Source organism: Gavia stellata, chromosome 5 (assembly GCF_030936135.1).
Source record: "Gavia stellata isolate bGavSte3 chromosome 5, bGavSte3.hap2, whole genome shotgun sequence".
In the NCBI taxonomy this organism is placed as follows: domain Eukaryota; kingdom Metazoa; phylum Chordata; class Aves; order Gaviiformes; family Gaviidae; genus Gavia; species Gavia stellata.
In genome coordinates this window covers 1,666,034-1,689,767 of record NC_082598.1, presented here as the reverse complement: position 1 = coordinate 1,689,767, position 23,734 = coordinate 1,666,034, and the positions used below count along the sequence as shown (strand labels likewise).

At 46.6% G+C, this 23,734-nt stretch overlaps 1 protein-coding gene across 4 annotated transcripts in view; it reads left to right on the top strand.

Annotated features, from left to right (window-relative positions):
- The window catches only part of EXOC6B (exocyst complex component 6B), a 305,909-nt gene that overhangs the window by 176,263 nt on the left and 105,912 nt on the right, over positions 1-23,734 (top strand). For 2 of the 4 annotated variants that reach the window (XM_059817517.1, XM_059817518.1), the window contains exons 9-17: positions 6,903-6,986; positions 7,146-7,192; positions 8,409-8,529; positions 11,041-11,112; positions 11,567-11,664; positions 12,558-12,663; positions 13,814-13,923; positions 19,753-19,864; positions 23,397-23,531. In XM_059817517.1, the coding sequence (XP_059673500.1) occupies positions 6,903-6,986; positions 7,146-7,192; positions 8,409-8,529; positions 11,041-11,112; positions 11,567-11,664; positions 12,558-12,663; positions 13,814-13,923; positions 19,753-19,864; positions 23,397-23,531 (885 nt within the window). The remainder of the gene's footprint in view (positions 1-6,902; positions 6,987-7,145; positions 7,193-8,408; positions 8,530-11,040; positions 11,113-11,566; positions 11,665-12,557; positions 12,664-13,813; positions 13,924-19,752; positions 19,865-23,396; positions 23,532-23,734) is intronic. The other 2 variants (XM_059817519.1, XM_059817520.1) reach the window with 1 other exon arrangement.

Here is a 23,734-nt window from a genome sequence, read left to right as displayed (position 1 = left end):
TTCCTCCTTGCAGAACACGACACGTGGGAAATGGCTGGTGATCAGGACATTTGGAGCCCAGGCTGGGAAATAAGGCATGTGTAAAATACCTGGAGGCTTCAAAATCTCTGAGTAGTCTGTTTGTAAAACGTGCTTCTCACAGGATAGGGTCATCCAGGTGGGAAAGGACCTCAGGAGGTCTCTAGTCCAACCTCCTGCTCAGAGCAAGTCAGCTGTGAGATCAGACCAGGTTTCTCAGGGCTTTATCCAGCCTGGTCTTGAAAGCTTCCGAGGATGGAGACTGTAAAACACCTTTGGGGAACTCTTTCTGCTGCCCAACTGTTGTTGTTGTGAAAAACCTCTTCGTTACAACCAGTCAAAATGTCTCTGTTTCATTTCTACCCGTTGTCTCTCCTGCCATGCACCTCTGTGAAGAGTTGGCCTGGCTTCATCTTCTGAATGACCTCCTCGTAGACATTAGGGTTAGATCTCCAGGTGCTTTTGGCTGCTTTTGCTGCGAGGATGCACCGCTGGTTCACGTTCAGCTTGCTGTCTGCCAAAACAGAGGTGCTCCCAAAGCAGTGGTCCTCAGCCCGCGCTGTTGCAAGGGGTTCAGGGGTTCTTCCTTTTCACAGGCGAGATTCCTTTGTCCTTACTGAATTTCATCATGTTCACATTGGCCCATTCCTCCAGCCTGCCAAGACCCCTCCAGATGGTGGTCCTGCCCTCGAGTGTATTGTCTTTCCCCCCAGCTTGGGGTCATCTGCAAAGTGGATGAGACCACGTCCATCGCCTCCTCCAGGTCACTGATGAAGACTCTAAGCGAGGCAGGTCCAACAACCCCCGCTGTTGTTCTCCACTTGTTCCAGGCCTCCATGTAGAGTGTGACCCATCAACCCACCGTCCTCTGAACCCAACCAGGTATGGATGGGTACCAACCAGCTACCCATCAAGCTGATCAGCCATCCACACTGACGTCTTAACATAGGTGGAATGTTTTGGATTTTGGGAGCTCCACAGTAAATTCTCCATGTGAACAAGGAGCCGTTTGAAGGCAGACTTCCATAGCTAGATGAACACTGATCCGCTTCTTGGAAACAGTTGTGCAAGCCCTTGAGATCGGCCGTATAGGAGCGGGCTGTGCTTTTGTGAGGTGCTGCGTCTCTTTCAAAGGTGGGAGAATTCCTGAAACATGTGCCTGAGAATTTTTGTGGACCAAAGTCAAAGGAGGATGAAGAGCCAGTGAAAGTCAGAGATTTAGAGAAGCTCAGGTCGTGCAGTAGCTAGTGCTAATACATTACTAAATCCAGAGAGGCTGTGGGTTTAAGATTCTCACTGACAAGGAAGAAAGCCAAATTCATCACTGTTTGCTTAAACCAGAGCTGCAGAGATGTGAATGGTGTGGTCTGTGGATCGGGTGCTACAAAAACATTCTCCAATGGGTTGGAAGCTAGGCTGTTGCAAGTGAATTGGGTCTTGTTCTGCTTGTTGTGCGTACGTGATTAACTGCTCTCCACGTATATACACTGGTCCGAGCACAACTTGAGTTCATCAAGGGAGGAATCTACTCAGCATATATTATCATAGCACATCACCTTGCTTACTGTCACTGTAATGACATTTTAATGTAAGAGCTTAGAAGATCCACTCATTTTTGGGGAATAGACTAAATGATGTTGCAAGCGCAAAGTGTTTGAGATGGCTCAGCCAATAACGTCACCATGGGAGCAATGGGGTATCGATGGTACGTGTTGCCCAGTTGTATGCAGCAAGTAAGTTACCGTTACGTGAAGTACACAGGGTGCATTTCTGCTTTCCAGGTAAGCACAAATTTAGTAATCCAAAACTTTGTCATCTACATGGTCTGGATCCAGAAAGTCCCATTTTACTGGGATTTTAATTATGTGCTGAGGACAGCAGCAGAATAAAACTTACAGCACGTTTTTCCCCATGTACTTCACAACTAGATTTGCTTTCAGCTCTCTGCTGCCTCTGAATTATGAAACTTTTTTGGGTTTTTTCAGCTGTTGTTTTTGCATTCTTGTGATTATATTCTGTTTTCCCTTATGTGGTGTTCATCTACGATCTTAATTGTCTGCCTCTCATTGCCAACTCTGTGAACTCTGAGGCTAATTTGAGAAGGAAAGTTCTGCCTGGTAATTTTAAAAATACGAGGCATTATTGAGGGTTTTTCCTGGACCAGTGATTACAATAAATGTGTAGTTTGGAAGTGTAGCCTTGGATTCTTCCTGCTCGCTTAAAGAAATTGAGAATTAGGTGAAACCTATTCTCATTACAACTGAATAGATGGTTAGGAAAGTGCCCTCCTTCTCCTCTCCCCACCATGAGTACCTGATTTCCCCAAGTTACGGGTTGAGCTCACAAGAAACCCAGAAGGAGCAAGGATGTGCCTCTCTAACGATATGTATTAGCGGTGTCTTGCTTCTGCAGAAGGTCGATGGTGGATTTGGAAGTCCATGAGAGGTTGGGACTGGGAGTTGGTGCTTCAGTAGTCTTTCGCAAGTGGTCCTTGTTCTCAGACCTGCCATGTGCCGCTTGAGATCCGCACGTGCACCATGGGTTTTGTTCAAAAAGAAGAACGTTGCAGGTGCAATGCGTCTTTACAAAGTAAAATAGATGCTTTTAGGAGCAAGGAAAAGAAAGAAAAAGTTGGACTGTTTTCCACCAAGGGGACGCGGAGAGCAGGAATAGGGCACGTGCGTGCACAGCTCTGCTCCCAGCTTATGTGCTCACATGCAGGTCGGCTCCGGTCTGGTGTTTTTATTGAAGCATTCGTTGATGAAGGTGTTGTTCCACGTGGGTACGGTGCCATGCTGAAACACTCGGGAGGTTTTGGAGCAAATCTTTTATTCAGCCCAAGACGTATTTCAAGCAGATGCTGGCATACCTCCCTGGACCAAGAGGGACAGGGAGTCTGGACAGCCTAAGTGATGCTCTCGAAGTCACCTCTCACGATTCCTTGCATACAGCATTTAGGTCCCAGAATACTGTCTTTGAAAACTGGAGGTAAGGACGGGATTGGTTAAATGTGAAAAACCACCAGGCAAGGGGCTGGGAGAGGAGAACGGGATTGAAGTACAAATACTATGTGGTGTTTCAGATGAGTAGTCTAGAAAACACGGGGTGTCGTATTCTGTTCTGGATACCATTTTGGTGTGGTTTCTTTCTGTTTGTTTTTGTGCTTTGCTTTTTTTTTTTTACCCAGTGGAAAACAATATTTAAAAAATAGAGTACAGAGGAGTAGTATTATCTGAAGACCTGATAAGTTGAATAGTCTTAAATAGGTAAAATGTGGAAAACTGGGTGGTCTAAGCTAAAACTGTCGCCAAGGGGAAGAAAGACTTCCCATTTTTAGGAGAATATAATATGTGAGCGTTGAAAAGATCTGGGGAGATGATGGAGGAAGGCACTTAAGAGAAAAGGGCGAAATTCTGTGCAAGAAAAATGTGGATAGTGTCAAGAGAGATTTTTTGGGGAGGAGAAGATTTTCGCTGGAGTAGCCTCTCATGAGAGAGTCCCTCGTTCTTGGGGCAGTCAAAAAAGGCTCAAGAAAGAAAATACAGGCAACAGTGCGTTGGTCAGATTGGCAGGTCTCTAGGTCATAAATTTTAGGGAAACTGTTAAAATGTGAATATGGTCTACATTTTTTTGGGAATGGTTTCAAAGGTCTTTGCTGTTCCTTCTGTTCTACTGCAGTTAAAGCCATTTGTTGGGTTGGAACAAGGAGGACCTGGCATCTAAAACCTTCTAAGCAGCCTGTGAGGCTGAAGGGCCTTCCCTCCGAAGCTGAGAGGCAGGCTTACAGCGAATCCTTCGTACGGCGTCTCCAGCCCAGCTCAGATCACTCTTGCTTCTTGTGTCTGTGGAAAACATTTTTTCCTCTGCAAGTGCAGTCCAAAATAGTTTAATTTTCAGAGAATATTATGAAGTTGGTCCAGATGCTTCATCTTCCTCAAAGCCATCACTAAAACAGGGATAGAAACTTGGCTTGCGGTTTGTCTGCAAAGGAACTGAGTGATGGGGTTGGGGGTTTTGGCTCTTGGCCGTGGGGACGTGTGCTTCCCTCTGCCCTGTCCCCCACGACCGGGTGGCTTCTGCCTCTCCCAGCGCGTGGTGACCTCCACCATCCTCCTGGTGCTCCTGAGGAGCTGGCGGGGAAGCGGTCACGTCAAATGGAGAAGCTTTTTAATGAGGTGAACAGCTACAGGATAAGGCCTGTGGTGTCGCAGGGCGATGGGAGGACGGGCAGAGCTGTGCTGGCCGTGGAGCCGCACGCGGGGTGACTGCTTGGCCATTCTTTCCTGAAGAAAAGCCTGGTGAGGGTGGGGTGAGCAGGAACGATCTCTTCTCGGACCTCATATGGAGGGATGAGGGAAAGTGATTTCAGCTGAACTGAATTGCTGTGGCGTAGTCTTAGCAGAAATCTTCAAAATCTGGTCTTAAAAGGGCTGATTGGTTTCAGACCAGCCTCGTGCTTCTGATGAACTGCTTTCCAAGTTTCCAGTAAATCCTCGAGGTCACCACAAAACCTCGCCTGTGTAGCTTGGGGAAATGGCAGCTTATGCGCGTTCAGTAACGGGGAATTAATTACTCGCCGACTTCCATATGATGTTGCATAAAGCTAAAGGCAGTGGCTGGCATGAGTGACCGACCGCCGCCGTGGCTGCGCTGGCGGTTGTGGCTGAGCCTTGGTGTGCTCTTGCCTTCGATGGTGCCACACATTAATTTATTAAAGAAATGGGAAAAAAAACCCCTTCAGTTTTGAATTGGCACCACAAATCCATTGGTAGCAGCGGGCTGCGCGAGGTTAGGGAGTAACTTCACTCAAAGATCTCAGTGGTGCTACCAGAGATGAGTTGCTGTCATGGTCAGGATGGAGATGGTCGGGGTTTTGTGCCACTTGTGTAGGTTTTGAGAGATGAGGCGCAGCAGGACTTAGTAAATATCTTAAGGCTGGTCCCATCCGTGGTGGGGTGGGAGTGGGACAGCCTGTTCTGTCTGGGTTCTCCTGTGGCACCGCCAGAATTGAGAGGAGATGGGTTACACCAGCATCCTGAGAAGCACCGGCTCCCAGGCCTGGGAGAGGAGCTCGGAGGGAGGCCAGAGCTCCCTCCTTGTAGCTCCTCTGAAGGGGGCTAGCACTTACCCTGATAAAAACTGTAATAATCCTCCCTCTTCTGGGTCTAACCTGTAGATCTCGGACTTCTGGCTCATGACCCTTCTCTTCCCAGGGGGAAACAGCTTTTGAGAGCATTGAGAAGACATATGATGTGGAAATGCTGGTTCTCAGATAGTTTCTGTTTCTGAAAAGCTTTCTTAAAATGGCAGATTACTTGCAGGTTCAGGCTGATGCAGGATTGCAGGAGAAAGGCTCGGATTTATACCCGATCCCGGTTTGTCCCTTGCCGGGGTATTGGCACCACTATGGTTGGATGGACGTGCCCGGCATGGGTCAGGAGCTGCTTGTCCTGCGCACCCCTGACCTTCAGCTAGGATAAAAAATATAACTCAGGGTCAAAACCCACTGTATAAATCTGCATAATCTTTATAATGCATGTGCATGGTCGCAGGAAGGTTTTTTCTGATGAATTTTAGCACTGTTGGGAAGGGCAGTACCGGGTGGGAATGCTCCTGGGCACATCAGCAAGGCTGAATTTTTGCTTAAGCCTTGAGCTCCAGCTTGTAGAAGACAAGGAGCAAGTCAGGCTACAGCTCCTCAAGGGTTCATTGCAGACATTTCGTAAGATCCCTTTAGTCGAGGGCATCCTAAGGCGGCCTGGTTGTGTAATTCCAGAGTAGCTGGAGAATCATTAAATTAGCATCAGGTTTTTCTTTTAATTCATTTAGTAGAGAAGGCTGACGGCTGGTGCCTTGCTTAGGTGAGATTTGTTGTTGAGCGTTGTTTGTTTTCTGAATTCCAAATGAGATTTTTTTTTTTTTTTTTTTTTTTTTTTGGCTTGGAACAGTTCAAAGCAAGACCTTGTCCCTTCTCTGAAGTGTTTCTAATCCAATTTCAGACACAAAACAGCACGGGTGTGGAGGAGGGAGGAACAGGCAGGGATAAAACGGCAAGGTTTTACATAGCCTAGGGGACCGGGGCGGTAGGCGGATGTCTGAACGCTTCAGCAGGTCGATGGCATTTGAGGATCCTCATGGGTTTGTTGCCTGGGTGGGGATGCTCAGATGTAGCCTGGCTTGGTAAAACAAGCCACCTACAGAAGAAGCCCCCAGAGGAGCGGTTCGGGTCCCCAGTGCGGCGCCCGGTGCGGGTGGGCGATGCTCGTGGAGGGGAACTCGGGTCTTTGGCTTTCAGGACTAGGCGGCTCTCCTCTGCGGGCTCAGACCCACAGTAAAGTTGGGAAAGAATGAGCTCAGAAACCTATTTTATTTCTCCCAGCTACATAGACCAGTCTCATAAATTGTGACAACCCACACAAGCCCGTTTTTCCTAACTTCCCTGATGTTCATGGCTTTGCATCACTCTGCACCCCTGAATCAGTGGAAGAATTGCTGGCATTGTTTGTCCCTCTTGCTTTTTGTTAACACTAGAAATTGGTTGTTTCACTGCCCCCACGGTTAAGTAAATGTGATGTTTGTCCGTGTTATGGGCCGGTAAAGAAGCTAATTGCATGCCTCGGTATATCACATGTCCACAGCCATACTGGAAAATGGGTGCACAAGAGTTCGTCGGATACTCTTACACGTGAACAGCTGATTTTTTTCACTTGGTGTTTACAGTAAAAACCTCTTTGTCATCTGGTATTTGGATTGAATTTTGCAGAAAATCGTTGCACGGATACGCTGGAGGAATATGAGAGTTGCAACTTAAATGCGGTATATTGCAAGTTGACGGTCAATGCAAGCCGTTATAATTGCTTGAATTAATCTCTTCTGTTTTCCAGGGTGCCCGAGAAACCTTTGAGAACTACTACAGGAAGCAGAGAAGAAAACAAGCCAGATTGGTCCTGCAGCCTCCTTCAAACATGGTACGATGGTCTACTCGCAGTGCCCAAACGTACTCTGCCGAATAAAGGAGCGGAGGGTTGTCTCTGGGCTTGCTGTTGCCGGTGGGTGGTCTCTAATTTATTTCCAATTCCTCTTGGCCACCTTTGTTTTAATCTTTGTTCGCTTTTTCTTTGTTGCAGCATGAAACTTTAGATGGCTACAGGAAGTATTTTAATCAAATTGTAGGGTAGGTATTCTTTTTATAGACATCCTCGCTAAATATGTGTGTGCCGCGTTGTTGAGGAGCCCAAAAAGAAAGAGAGAGGAGGGAATGTTGGTCTTTTTGAGGGTCCTTTAAAGGAAGCCAAAACAGGAAAAAGAAGGTGGTTTGGGCTTTTTAAGTGTTTTCGAGTGTATTTTGTAGCACTCATGAACTTTGCTGTGTCACTAGCGGGAGCGTGGAGGAACCTGCCAGCTCGTGTACCAGCAAGCGCATTTCTGGGAATTTGAGGATAAATAATCTCTGTGGACTATGTGCATCTACTTGCCCCACTAATGAGATGAATAGGGCCTCTGCCTTAATTAGTCTTTAATATTTGATAATTATTCTTTGATTGTTTTCCTGGTAAAGAAGGTGATTCTCAAGCCTGTATTCCTATGAGCTTCTTATTATTGCACTCAAATTTGACAAGAGTCTTCCAAAACCAGCCAAGCTCTAAGAGGAGGCAACCTAAGACCGCTAATCTAGCAAAGATAGGGTACGATGTTGAAATTTCTTCAGCTAACGATAATAATTTCAACATCTCATTGCAACTATCACGAATGCAGTGTCAGACTTCTCATGCAGCTCCATGCTCCCAGGCTGGATTTCCCAAAGAAACCACAGCTGAGATTTTGTGCGTTGCTGTTTAAGATGTACGGTGCCACGCTCGCTCCCTGAAAAATACAGTTTCTTTTTGAGCAGCATGTTTGATAACTGGAGATTGGAGTGAACTGATTGTCTTTAAATGGTTGTGAGCGTGTGGTGTATCCGGGTGTGAGGGAGTATTTTTCCCTGCAGTTAAAGTATTTTTCCCTGCAGTTAACCAATTGTAGTGCGATTGCTGCTGGCTGGAGCAGAGTTTAATCGGTGGTTCTTGTTGAAATAATGGGGTGGAGAACTTAGAGGGGAAATTCTGCCTTTGTGGATACACAGAGTGGCATTACAAGGAGCAACTGTGTTTTAGCTCACTTCTGTAATACAGTGAAACATCATATAAAGTACTGCGATGTTAAAAATAGGTGAATAAAGTGTTTAGCGTTGGCTATATTTGATACAGATACGATTGCAAATCTGAGCTTGCTCTGGAGATCCGTGGATGTGCAAATGGTGCGTGTCCCTCGCATGCGCTGTTTGCAGATCTCTTTTGATGTCTTGAAACCTGTAACTTTTGATAACAGTGCCGTTTTCTCCTCTCCGTTAGGTTTTTTGTAGTTGAAGATCACATCTTGCATACAACGCAGGGCTTAGTAAATAGAGCCTATATTGATGAGCTGTGGGAGATGGCGTTATCAAAAACCATTGCAGCACTGAGAACACATTCAGTAAGTAAAAGCCCTGGGTCGCTCAACTGTTGCTTGAGTATGACTTGACATGCTGGAAATACCGGCTTTTACAGTAGTATTCTTTGTTTTGCCTCTTTTCCAATGACCCTGTTTAAAACTATCAGCTGGAGAAACACTGCCATTTCTCCAGAAGCTTTCTCCACCTTTTTTTTTTCCTTTTGATGCACTGCATTTCCCTGTACCAAACTCTCAATATTTTGGGGCACTGGAAAGAAGAAAATAGCGGTTTGATGTTTTTCCCGGTGCTTCGCTGATCACTTTTGCAAAGCACCAGCAGAGGGAGTCGGTTTGTCCCGGAAAACTGGGGAAAAAAGCGTCTATTTGGCACGCTGAAGTATGACCCTGTTTGATATTCCCTTAAAGTTCATGGCAGTGGATGGGCTGCTATCAAACTGCAAATCATTTGTGTGTAACAAGACACTAAATAGATTTCTTATTTTTTAATGCTGAAAGAAGTTTGGAAAAACTGCTTATCGCTTCGGTATTTCTCTGCTTGAGCAAAAAAACCAAAGCCAAGTGCAAAAAATGTACCATTTTTTTCCAGTTTTGTATGACCTGATATAATGTTGTACTGGTTCAGCTGGGAGCACTGGAGTTTTCTGAAAACCCTATTGGTTAACACAATGAAAAAATTGCATTTGACCGTAAAAGGAAAAGCATTAACGACTTTCCACAAGTCCGTTTTCAAATTGTTGGGCCATTTTGTCCAGGAAAAACAAAGTATTAAACCACTGAAATCCCACTGCTGCTTGGGGACGGCAGTGCTGTCCGAGAGCACGAGGATGCTGCAGGGTCATGTCGGCGCAGGCCTGCATCTAACGTGGTGTAACGTGCGCGTGGTGGCACCCAAACCGTAACGATGTCGTTGCTCTTTGCTGAGAAAACCCTAAAATTTCTGCGTGGAGCCACAATATGCTGCTTCCTCCAAACCACGCTGAGTTTTGCATTTACGTGCCCCTGACTTCAGCTCAGCGTGGTCGCCCACGGGCAGTGTTGCTGAAGAGCTGCTTGGCGCTGCCTGTGCAGGTGGGGATAATCCGGGTGGTGGACCTGGAGCTCGTTGGGATGAGGGACCCCAGCGGCTTCCCTGGGTGCTCTGGCTCCGTCCGGCACGGCAGTTGTGTTGACTGGAAAGCTGCCTCCTTCCAATTAAGCTTCTGTGTTATGAAAGGGGATAAACACAGGGATGTACACCCTGGTAGGTTGTAAAGCTGTGTTTATTTTCTTTTTAAGTGGGGTTTTCTGCTAGGTGAAAGCCATGAGAGTAAGCCAGGTACAAACATGGTGTTTTTCAATTTTACCAGCTTTGTTGCTATGACAAGTTGTTTTAAGTGATGCCAAACTTAATGCATGGAGTAGCTGCCAGGCGAGCTATTTTTTTCAGTAATCATGAAATGTTACATGATTTCTCAACATTATTACTGTGGTCATCAGTCGCCTCTATGCACTGCTCAGCCTATAGCTCCCATATAGACCAGTGCCATCCATCCCATATTGCCATTGAGACTTGATGAAGAGCTCTCACATTGATGAGGCTGTTTCAGTCCTTCCCGTTCAGCCAAACTTATCCCTGGATTTTCTTCCTTGCTGCGGATGGGGACATCTTTTATCACTTCTGATAGCTTTAGGGCATTATCTTTCTTTCTGACTTTCTTTTTTGGACAGTGAAATGGAAAAATGTGTCTCTTCCAGTCTTTCACATTGATTAATGGAGTCATTCCTCCTTGAGTTTCCAGTGAGCTTTAAATCTGTTTCTCTTTCCAGCTTATGATCACTGATTCTATATTTGGTAAGAGTCTGTCTGAAACTTTACATATTTCAGCATAGGGAGGTTGTCTGCCGTGTCCAGAGAGCACACGAAGCCTGTGGGTAACGTGGGGTGGCTCTGGGGGGACGATCAGTGCTGTCACTGGGCTGAGTTGTGTCTTTAGGGTTTCAAGCAGTGTCCTGACCCGCAATAAATACTTGTATTGTAGCTCTGACCATTAATGTTGCTGAAATATAGGCACGCAGTGTATTTTTGCCCAGCCTGAACCACTTAGCAATGCAGCCCTTGCACGGGGCTCGGGGATGCCTCGCTGCGATGCTTCATTACCGTCAGACACAACACACTAAATATTAAATGAGAGGCGCTGCTGTCGTCTTGCTATGACAGCGCGCTGATTTGCTTCATCTCCTCTCGCTTCCCCAGCAGCTCCTGGGTAATCTTAGAGACACTTCAGGTATCTCTGGAGCAACCGAAATCCTTATTCATCATGGAGAGCCTCAAGGGCAGTGCGTTACGAGGAGAGATACCCTTATCAGCGTGCCTTCCCTTGCCCTGTACAACGTTAGGGCGTGGGCTGGAGGATAACAGCTGCTGATCATAAGACTGTATGGCATGCCTATGTATTTATTATCACTCAAGTGATAATGCAGGAGGGCTGAGGGCGATATTTTTCCCGTGTGCTGCAGTTAAACCCATGTTTTAATTTCTCCCCTTCTTTGCAGTCCTACTGCTCGGACCCGAGCCTGGTGTTAGACTTGAAGAACCTCATCGTCCTCTTTGCAGACACACTCCAGGTACGCAGCTGCTGGCGACCACTCTTTATCTCGCTCAGCGGTTGTGCTGCTCGCAGATGGTGTCCACCAGTGGGGTTAAATGGCTCGTGCAGGCTCGCCATGGCAGCCCAGCTTCTTTTTGCAGGTTGCGGTGCATGATTTGCAGCACCCTTGTTTGCTCTGCATGTGGGGTGGCCATCCCGCAGGCAAGGACCAAGCCTTGGCCGCCTTGCCGAGCCCTTGTACCTCCTGCCAGCACCCAGCCCAGCCTTTAATAGCCCTTGGTGCTACCACCTCAGTAAATCACTGCCTAAATCCCTTCGCCAACACTGTACGCCAACACCATACACCTCTGCGGTGGTGGTAGGGGAGAATTTGCCCACGTGCTCCTTATTAAATAGAGAAAATAGTCTTCAGCTGCCTGTTGGTGACTTTTTCTTACCTGAATTTGCTCTCTTCCCCTGCCCCGCTGCAGGGATACGGCTTCCCGGTGAACCAGCTCTTTGACATGCTGTTGGAGATCCAAGACCAGTATAGTGAAACCCTGCTGAAGAAATGGTCAGGAGTTTTCAGGTAAGAAGCTCTTTAAGCAAGCTCGTGAGATGCACCTTACAGAGTAGTTTTGGCCCATAAATAAAATCTTTTGAGAGATTAGTAGCAAGCTCATGTTTACATTTTGGGCAACAGTAAGCTTTAGCCTGGGCTCTCCTTGGACCAGGGAGAGCCGATTTAAATACAGTTGTGAGGATCCTGTGTGTGGTGAGATCTGGGCAGTAAATCGGTGTAGACCAGAGGTTTTACATCCCAGAAGGGTAAGGTTGTGGTTTCATTATGGAGCTCACTTTGGCAGTTGATAGGTGGAAGGATGCAAAAATCTGGTGTTGCAGCAGCATTACTATGCCCTCTCTCCAGCACTGAGCCGCATGTGTCTTGGGACATGGGTGGCATATCCCGGTGCTGCTGCTGTAGGCACGGCCGTGAGCTGAGCAGTTGCCCGCAGGTAGGGCATGATATATTATCCAGGGTCCGATGCTGCGCTCGGGAGCCACCAGGACATCCCAGGAGGATTGGAGTGTCTCAGAGCATGGGGCATTGGGAAGAGGTGCTGGCAGATTGTCAATGCCCTGGTAGCTCAGCCTCCATCTTCGAGTCAGGCAGGACCAAATCTCACTTGGGCTTTACCAGGGCCTGCTGCTGAAGCTCCGGTCTGGACTAAAAGCACAGCTAAACTCTGGTTGTGGCTTTACGCACAGTGAAGGCTGGAAGCTGGGAGAGATCCTTGTGTCCAGCTGCAGCAAAGATGGTTTCAACAGTCACAGACACGGGAAGAAGTTTAAGCCTGTGGGATCACATCTTTGACTGGCACCTACTTCTTAAGAGCTTCCTGATGGAGCAGTAAATCCGCAAAGTTGTGGTTGGTCTATCATCGCAGAGCTGTCTTTCCAACTTTTCTTATCTGTTCACAGAAATATACTTGATTCAGATAACTACAGTCCCATCCCAGTGACAAATGAAGAGGTTTATAAGAAAATAGTTGGACAGTTCCCGTTCCAGGACGCAGAACTTGAAAAGGTAATCTTGAAATGGGGAAAATGGCATGGCGTGTCTGCTGGTGCGGAAGACCCCGTGCCCTTGGTAATGGCACTGAGAACTGCAAATGAGAGAGTCGAAGAAAACCCCAAACCAAATAAACAACAACCAAAAAAAAACCAAAGCAAGGGAAAAGAACAAATATGCTTTCCACGTGATGCATTTCTCCTGGTGTGGATGAGGAAAGTGCGTATAGCAATACCTTATCAATTTTGTTTTCTGATCACAGCGTACTATCGCCGCTGAACAGTGCTTGCAGTAGACAAGAGACTAGAAATATCTGCTTCCATTGGTATTTTATGAACTGTGTTATGGACCTTTATTTGTTTTAATCTCATATTTAAAAAAAAAAAAAAAAAGCCCAACAAAGTGGTATATCTTGGCTTTTGTAGAAGTGTGTGCTTGCAAAACCTAAGTGTAGCCAAATTTGACCTAGCCAGTGTCCCTTAAAAGCCTGCTTGGCCGCCTGCTCCACATCTGGCAGCCAGTGAGCTCCAAGCCTGGTGAACTTAATTAAAACTGGGAGGGTTTTCGATCCAAGTCAAGTGTTTAGAAATCAGAAAGTCTGCATCCTTCCCCAAAACTATATCATGGGGTCCAGCTTCTTACTGTTAAGGCTCTGCCCCTCCCAGCCATGTGTGTGCTATGGGTAAAAGCTGGTTGGAAAAATTCGGTAGAGGACATCTGTTTCCGCCCGGCTTTTGGTGTTGTAAGCAAGTGCTCACCTTGGGCAGCAGCTGGGGGAGGTGACCGCGCAAAACACCTTGTGCCTGGTGGGAGATAAAAGCCAAGAAGTTCTCCAATGGGTTTTTTTCATATGAGTTAGGGAGTTGGGAGAGGGAATGAGGGTGGGGTTGTGCTGCCTGCTCCCTCCTAGCCACAAGTTTCCTTCCAGCCTGTTTCAGACTGCAAATCCCTTATGCACCCGTGTGCCATTTGTAAGTGATTATCTGGTCTTTCACTTGGCTGAAATGTTTATATAATATACAATAAATGCTGGCTTGTTGTTTCATTGCTGGACTTAGCTAAATACTAGAATTAATTTGACTGCTTGGAACATGTTGCTGGAAAGCAGTCGTCACTCCTGTTAAATATCTGCTCTTCGACTTGAATTTTCTCCTGTATTTTACAGCAACCCTTTCCAAAGAAGTTCCCCTTTTCTGAGTTTGTGCCTAAAGTTTACAATCAGATTAAGGAATTCATCTACGCCTGTCTGAAGTTTTCGGAAGACCTGCATCTGAGGTAGGGGATGAGTCTGCTAATAGTTGTAATACGGAGGTTTTATCTGCACTGAAAGATCTCAACGGGATTAAAATATGAATTCTCTTCCTCAACCCTTCATGCTGCTCAACTGCTTGGATATACCCTGTCCAGGCTGGAGGTGGCTGGTGGTCTCCTTGTAGCGGTAGCATCCTTCGTGTACAAAGGGCTGGCCAAGCCTTCAAAAATAGCTGCCTCATGTAGGGAAAGAGAGCCCAGAAGCATGCTAGCTGTATAAAAAATGAGGGGGCTGTTCCCTCTGAGATGTTTCTGAGTCAGTCATACTAAACAGTTGAATCTGGTTCTCTCGAGGAAGATAGTGATGTCCGCTTGTCATCGGGTCGGTGCCTGGTATAACATTGGCAATCTCCACGTGGCCTCCCCGGGCTGTCCCTCAAGGAGCACGTTTGCAGGAAAACTCTTGAAGTTTTGATTTACCCTGTATGTTAATGAGTTTCGGCTGCTGGTTTAGGGGTTTTGTTTTTCCTGTTTCCCATGGGAGTTTATATATAAATAATCTGATTATTACTTTTTTTTTGAAAGCCTCCAAAATAGTCCATGTGTTTACCCTCCGTTCTCCATCCCAAGGTGCCTTGATGCTGGTTTTGCCCGTGTGTATGTGTATGAGATTGGAAAACAACTACATTCACTAGAAACTGCAAGTTGGTCCTTTCTTTTTGCACCCAGCAATGTCTTCGACTGGGTAGAGGTATATAAATGAATAACGAGATTTTTTACTGGAAGGAGGGGTCCTTCTGTGTGCGGCACTGTGCTAGCGAGAGGTTGGACGGGGCGGGGGGCGTTTCACCACCTCCCTTGGCAGCTTCATGGCCTGGCCATGGCCTGACACTGGGACGTTGCCCCAGTGCTGATGTGGAGCTAGGGCGGTGTTTTTGGGGCTCGCCAGATGTTTCAGTGCCTACACAAGGATCTTCAGGGTTTTTATTTCTCTTCCTTTGGGAGAGGGATAGTGATTTGGAGAGGCACTTTCTCTCCATTGTCTGCTAGAGGACGTGGCAGCGCGTTGGGTGATGTGGAAGCACAAGACGTTTCTCACCCCGCGTTTAATCTCAACCTTTCACTGGTGGCAGGTTGTTCTCTCTGGTGGCTCCCAAGGCTCTTAACCTGCGGGTCACCGTTAAACATCTCGGTTTCCAAAGCCGACAGAATGGTCCGATTTCACACGGATGCTGGTTTCACCGAACCCCACCGTTGGCACTTCCCTTGCGAGCTTTGTGCTCTTCACCATTATGGAGATGATTGGGTTTGTCAGGGAAGGGAAGAAAAGTGTCCCCTTGGGTCCCTCCTCAGGGGTCCCCCCGGACACGTTATTAAAATTCCTTTCGACATTGGATTTTCCAGCCCTTTTTGAGGAGCGGTGTCGGGCTGGGGGAGGGGAGCCCAGCTCTTGGCTTTTCTAGCCAAACATTTGGAATATTTCTCTGAAAACCCCTGTTGACACTTTCTTCATTTCACCCTGACAGCTTGAATTAGGTTTTATTAGGAAGCTTGGCTACAAAGCCGGCAGCAAGTTTTCTTTCTCTTCTCTTTCTTTTTCTTCTTTGGTTGTCATTTACCTCGCACCCTGGAGTGATTGGGGTCAGCCCGTCAGTCACGGGAGGCCTGAAGGTCATGACTACTGCTATGGGATACGGGACATCAGCTGTCATTAACCCAGACAGTTCGCTTAAATACTCCGCGGTCTTTTCCTGAAGAACAGAGTCTATGGCAGAAAATGTAGCTTGTATTTTTTCTAATTATTTTTTTTAAACTAGCTCCTTGTATTTGTTGGACGGGAGCATTCTCCTTTATGTTGATACGCTTGTGAAAGTTATTTTGCTTTTCAAGTATCTGAAGAAAATTTGGAGCTTGCTGTGCATTTATAGGGGTTGCACATTTTTTTGCTTTGGCTCTATTAATTTGATTAGGAGAAAGAAAAACTCCTTTATATTTTCAGCAGTTCTGCCTTTGTGAAAAAAGCGCGTATTTGAGCACACCGAGGAGATGTCTTTGAAAGTATCCTTTCGCTGGAAGGCTTCCGCCAGCTCAAGTGGAATTTCCCATTTGAAAGATAGGGAATATCTTTGGAAAACAGAGTGGAAGGATGAGATGTCAGCTCTAATCTACCAGGACTTCGATTGTTTGGTTTTGGGCTTTTTTCAAACACAGCACCAATCCTGAAAGCACTTGGAATACAATTTTTAAAGTGCTGAAAATAATATAAGTACATAAAGTTATTAAAAATAAAATACAATAAAAAATCAGGGGCTTGAATACCTAAACCAGGTTGGACCTTTGGAAGCCCACTTTAGGAGACAGGAGATAAATGTGGTTTCTTTGGCAGCTCACATTATTGCTTCTGTGTTACTTGTGGTCCATGGTTGTAGACCAAGCCTGATAGCAAAGTTGGTAGATCAAACTGACATCAGGCATACGTAGCTTGCAGACCACATGAAAAATACTGTTAATTTGGGAGTTTTGTTTTCTTCTTGCATGTTGAGAACAGAGATCCGACCTTTCTGTTGAACCAAGACCCAGCCTCTTACTTCACAGTCAAGAGTTGGCGTCATACAACTGACTGGTACCATTACTCTTTGCTAACTGGCCTCACTGGTCTGGGCACTGGCTCTGGGCTGTTGATGTGAGCTGCTACTCGGTTCATCATTTCAGCTGGGGAGTCCTGGGCAAGGCAACAGCCAACACCCATCGCTCCTGTTGCCGCCCTCACTTACCTCTTCTGTTGAATCAAGGAAGGTTTGAGGGATCGCAGTGCAGTGCCTGGTCAAGTCCTGCTCTTTTTTTTCCCCAGGGAATGCTCCCACTTTTTTTCCTTACTCAGTAAGTGGACCTCATGGGAGATGTCGCAGATCCTTCTGCTCCGGTGGAACCCAACCACAGGGGTTACCAGGCTGCTTGACCCACAGTGTAACTGAAGTTACACCCTGATTTTCTAGCTTATGCAGCCAACAAACAAAATGGGAAGAGGAAACCTTTGGAAATGGTACTTGTGTGCAGAGAAAGCTCGGTTAGAAGTGCTTTGAAGAAGTAAAAGCAGCATGGAAGTGCTAAGCGGTGTTATTAAGCACTGCTTGTTCATGCCCTGGAGGCTATCGTGGTTGAGATGTTCCTGCAGCTGAAGTGAACGATTAAAGCGAACCCTCAATTTGCAAAGCGTTTGGTGATACGGCAACCTCGTGCCGTCAGCACTGGCTGCGGCGTCGGGCAGAGGCCAGCAGCATCCGGCTCCTGCCAAGAGCATGACTGTCTCGGGGCGTACACGCAGCCAGACAGTAACTGGCTTGTTTAATTTCGACACCCTGATGACAGGTTGACGTTTGAATTAAAAAAAAGGCAAGCTTTTCCAGCACGACCTATTTGATTGCTGTGTTGGTTTAGTGAGAAAAGCTGACATAATGTCCAAAAGCCCTTGTTTTTCATCTGCGCTTTCTCAGTTCCAGTAGATGCTGGAAGCTCCAGGAACCAGCTCCTCTCCCAGCCTCAGCTGGTTTTGCACCTCCATCATCCTTAGGGATGGGCATTTTTGGATTTCCCAAGGAAAATCCCGAAAGGGCCACAGTGCGTGTACAAAGGCACAGCTTTGCGTATCTTTGCTTCCCACGCAATTTTTTCTTTACCTCTTCTGAGCCTGGGTCCAGCCCTTTTTGCTCCTCAGCCCCCTTCCCCGCTTCCCACACCGCTCCGGCAACAGCAGGCAGCTGCCCCCAGTGTCATGCGGTCCCTTTATACCAGCCCTTCGCTTTAAATCTCCTTTTTACCATCTGTAGATCGTCACAGGGTTAGATTTTATTGTATTTGCTATATTTAACCATGCTATTGTCTGGTGGAGGGGACTGCGGACAATCTGGTTCCTCCTGGGGGATGATGGAGGGCCTGGGGGGTGCGTGCTTGCATGCATGGTGGGTTTTGGGGGGTTTTTTTTTGTTTATCTTGAAGTAAAACCTTATTTGAGAGCCCTACCCATGGTATAATGACCAGGAAAATTCAACGGCTGGTTTCTTCTCCCCCCACATTTTTGATTTCTGTTCCACACTCTAAAAAACCCAAATGCATCACCTCGGACCGCACATCAAAACCCTGCGAGAAGGACCTAAGGGGTCCAGCTGGGACGTGGGGAGGGCTAGCCCTGATCATCGCTGGCACAAGAAGCGCTTCCCCGCTAAGCAGGAGGAAAATAAACTCACAGGGATCAGCGGTGATGATCTAGAAGAGACCCACACTAAGACTTTGGCTGATGACATTGAATTTAAATTACCAGGAGCTGGATCCTGCCGAGCTGCTGGCCCTGCTCTGCACGCGTCCAGCTGGGAAGGAGACAGTGGTCAACCCTTGGCAGGCGTGTAGCTCGGAAAAGCAGACTTCTAAACATCAGGGGAAGGGAAATATGAGAGAAACCTGTTGGGGAGCGCAGCGTGGCAAGCAGCCGCTGGGCGTGCGGGGAGTTGTGCAGCTGGGCTTTTCCTTGGGAAAGCTGCAGCAAGACATGGCTTTCTTGGTCTCGCGGAAATACGAGCACGTCTTTGCTCAGAGGTGCGAGCAGGGAGCAATATTTGCCACTTCTCCTGGCAATTTTGGGGGATTTCAGTGCAATTCTTGTGCAGCAGCACAAGGAAGGCCCTGAATAACTTCAAAAATTGAGTTGACTGAAGGATGGGTGGCACTCAGGGAGGGTGAGCGGGTCCAGGAGGCTGCTGTGGCCACAGGGTTGCTGTTGGAGAAGGGTCAGTCTTGCTTTCCCGAGCATCAGGCAGTGATGGACCTGGGCTTGGCTCAGTGCATCTGCTCTAACATTAAATAGGCACAGAAATGTGGGAGGTGTGAGCTGGACAAGGGCTGGCAGTGCCCATCCCCGCACCAGCAGGCACCCCAGTAGCAGCACCCCAACATCCCCCACCTTGCACGCCGGCGGTGGGGTAACTGCAAGGTTTGCTTTTGTTTCTCATGTCAATCCCTGCTTTGTAATCTGGCCCATTTGTCAGGTAAAACAGGAGAAGGAGCAAAAGGTCAGGGGCTTGATTTACCGGGAGCCTTAAAGTTATTAATGCTTCTCAGCCTTCCAGTTGGAAATTCTCTTTGCCCTCAGCTGCCTGTCACTGCGCTGCCAGAGATAAAGCCCCGTGGTGTCAGAGCTAATGCAGGGCCAACGACAGATCAAAGGAGGCTGTGGCGGGGTGGGTTTCCAAAACCTCCTTCAGAAAGGAGAGATTGCACCTTGCTGGCGTGCATGTTGGAGGGGCAGGAGCACTTCAGCAGAAAGCCAAACCCCCAAACTTCAGCAACGCTGCAGTTGCAGCCATCTGGCAAAGGGCATGAATGTGTTGCAAGAACATCCAGTCCCATTTCGCGAAAGGAAAAAAAATCAGAAGGTTGGGGGGGTTATTTTGCAAGTTTGATTTGTTATTTTCCCCCCATTGCAGGTCTTTGATCCCTTTTCCCTTGCGTATTGAATGTGCAGAACTCCAACGTTGTGTGCCGGGCAGTGGCTTGGCTGCAGGGGTTAGTGCTGACACTGCGGGCAGCTCTTACCCGGGCTGGAGCAGCCTCTCGACAAGGAGAGGCTCGGGGATGTAGGTTTAGCACGTGTTAGTCCCCCTTCCTTACAGACACATGCACAAAAAGGCCTAAATTGTTGGTATTTTGGTGTATATTAGTACGTCAGCGCCTGTAAGCAGTGCATGGATGATCACGCGTGAGGCAGCGGAGGGTTGGGGAGGAGACCGGGTGATGAGGGCTCCAGGTGATTTTCTTTTCATAGAGCATTTTGCAAATCTCTCTTTATATTCTACTTTTCAGCTCCACCGAAGTTGATGATATGATTAGAAAATCTACAAATTTGCTGCTGACCCGAACGCTGAGCAACTGTTTACAGAATGTCATCAAGAGGAAGAACGTCGGGCTGACGGAGGTAGGATGCGGCTTCGAGGAGACCCATTTCCAGGGCAGGGCGACAGACGGGGTTTGGTGCCTTGGAGCTCCTCACAGCACCTTTAGAGATGCTGGTTTGGAGCATTATTATAAAATATTTGGTTGCGAAACAATAAGGGAACTGTGCAGCGTTGCTGTACAAAGCAAGAAACACTTTATGTTGTGGGAAAGAGGAAGCTTTTTTGCTGTTGCTGTTGGCATTGCCCCTCTTTTGAATTTGCGGAGCGTTGTATATCTCAATTAAAGAGGACTTCAAGGAGCATTGGAGAAGAGGCAAGTGGGAGCTATGAGAGGACAGGGGAGTGATCCCCATCTATGCGTGATGTTTGAGATGATTTCAGCACATCACTGCAGTATAGGCATTTTCTTTTTGCGATTGATACTTTTTTGTGCACAAAGTCAGATTTCTGAAAGCTTAATGCATGTAAATCATGGTTGTTTGGGAACATGCGTGGTACCCAGGGCAGTTTGGTTACCTTAGTGGGACCTCCGTGTGCTGTTACTGAACGAGTAGGTATTAATACAGTTGTAGTTGTTTAATTGACTGTGCTATAGAAACGTGTCGTGTTCTCTGGACACCATAAACACCCTACGGAGGTGAGTTTTGGAGAGTTTCGTGCATTTACAGCAGTATGTATTTACACATGATGCTTCCTCAGCCCTTTATCTTACAGTCTGGGATCTCTCTGCTCCCTGGGGGCAAATTCCTCTTCCCTCCTGCTCCTCCCAAGGCTCCCTCTGCAAAGAGGAATGCAACACTATCCCTGCACTATCCATCCCCCAAATGATCATTTTTGCTGCTGTTGCAAACGTTCCCACAGTGTGATTGAAAGTAGGAAGGGCAAACCGAGTGCGACAGTCCTCTCAGCCGCTTTTGCCTGGTTTAGACGGTGTAGATGCACCTCGGCATCTTCCACGTTGAGTGAAGGTGATGCCTTTCTTTGGGCTGAGGGTGGCTTCTTCACCCACTTTGGAGCTGAAGAGGATTTTTGCGAGGAAAGCCAACGTAGCACAACTTGAGTTTAAAATAAAGGTGTTGTATTTCCAGAGACTGGTGTTCATCTCTGAATCTCTCCTCATATTTTCACCCTCTTGTTCCTTACCACTTACCAAGGTACAACTAGCTCTCTCCTGGGGTTATCTCTACCATCAGTTTTTTCTAACTGGGTTGAAGAAAAACTACTTTGAGCATCTTTATCCCCTCCTGCCTCTTTTCTTTGTGTAACCATTGACCTGTTTGTCCAAATGGAAGCACGCGGTGTTTTTCTTCTGAGTTTCTCAAATCCTTCCACCTTACGAAAAGACATTGATGTGACTGTGTGGAGCACAGGAATTGAAGGGCACGTTGAAGAGTCCCAGATCATATACAAGCATAGTCGTGGTGTCAAAAGTGACTGCAGAAGATATTTAAGTACCTTGCATAGCTATCACTTCCCAGGTTCAGTTTTTACACAAAGCAACACCATCCATTTCTGGGTTCTCCGATGTCATTTTCCAAGCTGTGGACAAGGTAATATAAGGCCGTGTACCAACATTCCCGGTCTGTTATCCTCTTTAACTTATTTTTCGTTGCTGTTTTTTGGGGCTACATCTGAGCAGTGGGTGTTGAAGTTTGCTACCAAGTCTGCTCCAAATAATCCTGGTGTTTTGAATAATCCTGACATCCCTCAATGAAAGAGAGGGAAAAGATGCTACTATTTTTTTCATTTGAATACAGAATCACAGAATCACTAAGGTTGGAAAAGACCTGTAAGATCATCAAGTCCATCAATACCCTGACAAGAAGGTCTTACCCCAATGAGAAGATCTTATCCCTCTGAGTTCAAGAGAAGATCAGAACTTGAAGGAGCCAGAGAGGGAGCAGGAAAGCTCATAACAAGTGGTGGAAGAGAATGAAAGCAATCGGGGCCTTCAAGTTTGGTAGCTGATCTGGACCAGTAAGTTGTGATGATCAGAGAAGAGGTTCAGGAGGAATTTCACACAGTTGGAAATATCTAGTATTTAATTAACTTGAAACTATAGAAAAATATATCGCAATCATGATGTCAAGGCTATCTGACATGGGGAAACGCAAATGAGCTCTTGTTTGAAGGCAGAAATTGAGAACAGAATTAATCCAAGGGATTCAGAAAAGAGATGCCCCCTGGTTACCTGGGTAATACATTTCAGGGACCAAGTACAAAACAAGGGGAGTTCAAGTAGATCATAGTTTGATTCTTAAAAACAAAAACCTGTTTGAAATCGCAGAAGCGTTGGCTGGAAGGGACCTCTGGAGGTATCTAGCCTGACCTCCCACTGGAAGTGGGACCATTGCTCGCTTGGATCACGTCAGCCGTGGCTTTCCCTACCCGACTTTTAATTTCTCCAAAACACAGCTCCCACAGCTTCTCTGGGCACCCTGTTCCAGTTCTGCACGACTTTCCTAATGACCCTTTTCCTTCCTAATATCCAAGATGAACCTCCCAAACTGTGACCATTGCCCCTTCTCATGTCATCTGGCACTAACAAGAGTTGGGTGCTACAGTCTTTGTAGCATTACTTCCATATTTCTGTGCCTGCAACACTCAAATCAGTGATTAATCCATCTCATTCAGAAGATTTGTGAGTGTTTCAAAAGAATTTCTTTAGAGGAGGTAACTGCGGACTGCCACACCATACTCCAGCAATTAAATTATATCAATCCACAGCATTATAATGCCTTCTGTGTCTGTAAGAGAACTGTTTTGGCACGATATCTGACCCAGACGTTATTTGGAAAGGTTTTGTTGTAGCTTATGTTGCACCTTGAAAATATTCATGGCAGTCTGCTCGGAAAAAAGGTATCTGCTTAAGGAATTAATGATGCTTCCAAGTCAGCGATCCTAGAGTGGAAGCCCGGAATGGTTTGCTCTGGATTGTAAATGTTCGTGTTGGTTGACTTCAGCAGAGGCTTTTACTCTGTAGTTGCCTTTAACATCCTGAAATAGTGCCATGTGAAGGCAGCTGAGAAGACAGCATTAAGAAGATTGCAGATAATGGTGGGTATGATAACTGAGGAGATACCTGGGTGAGATCTGCTGTTCACCCACACCACCCTCAGAAAAGTAACACCTTGTGGTTTCTTTGTTAAATGCCTTAGTATGATGTTCGGTGTCGCTCAAGATATGGGTTATTTAGGGTTCATTAGCAGGCAGAATACTTGTGATTTGACATGGCATTTTTTGTAAGCCTGTTGTATTTGAACTGTGCTGAAATGAGCCCTGACTGACAGCTGAATGTAGGAAAGTCATTAAAAAAAAAATCTTTTGTGGTATTAGTGGCTGTCATGGGAAATGCTTTTCCCCCAAAATTATCTTTTATTTAGATTTCTGATGTTGTTAAAGGAGGAGAGCCTTTGAGCGTGTAGTAAAGCTTAGTGTGTTTGTACAGCGTCAGCTTTTCATGCCAGAAGTTCTTATAAATTGGCATCCATTAACCTGGCACATCCCTGGCTTCAGGAGCACCGTCTTTCAATACCTTTTTTGCCTTTGCAGCTTGTACAGATTATTATAAATACGACCCATTTGGAGAAATCCTGCAAGTTCCTAGAGGAATTCATAACCAATATCACTAATGTACTTCCAGAAACTGTCCACACTACGAAACTCTACGGGACCACAACCTTCAAGGTGAGAAGGCTGGTAGATCCGTCTCCGGGGAGTTGCTGTTAATGTTTGGTTGGAGAGCGTCTGCTTTCAAAGTGCGTGTGTGGATGTGTGTATGTAGGGAGCTAAGCTGAGCTGAAAGGTAATTTTGTCATATCCTGGGAAGCTTACACCATCAGGCTGGCTTTTGGGTTTGTCCTTTGGAGCATTACTTCTGTCGAGATCGT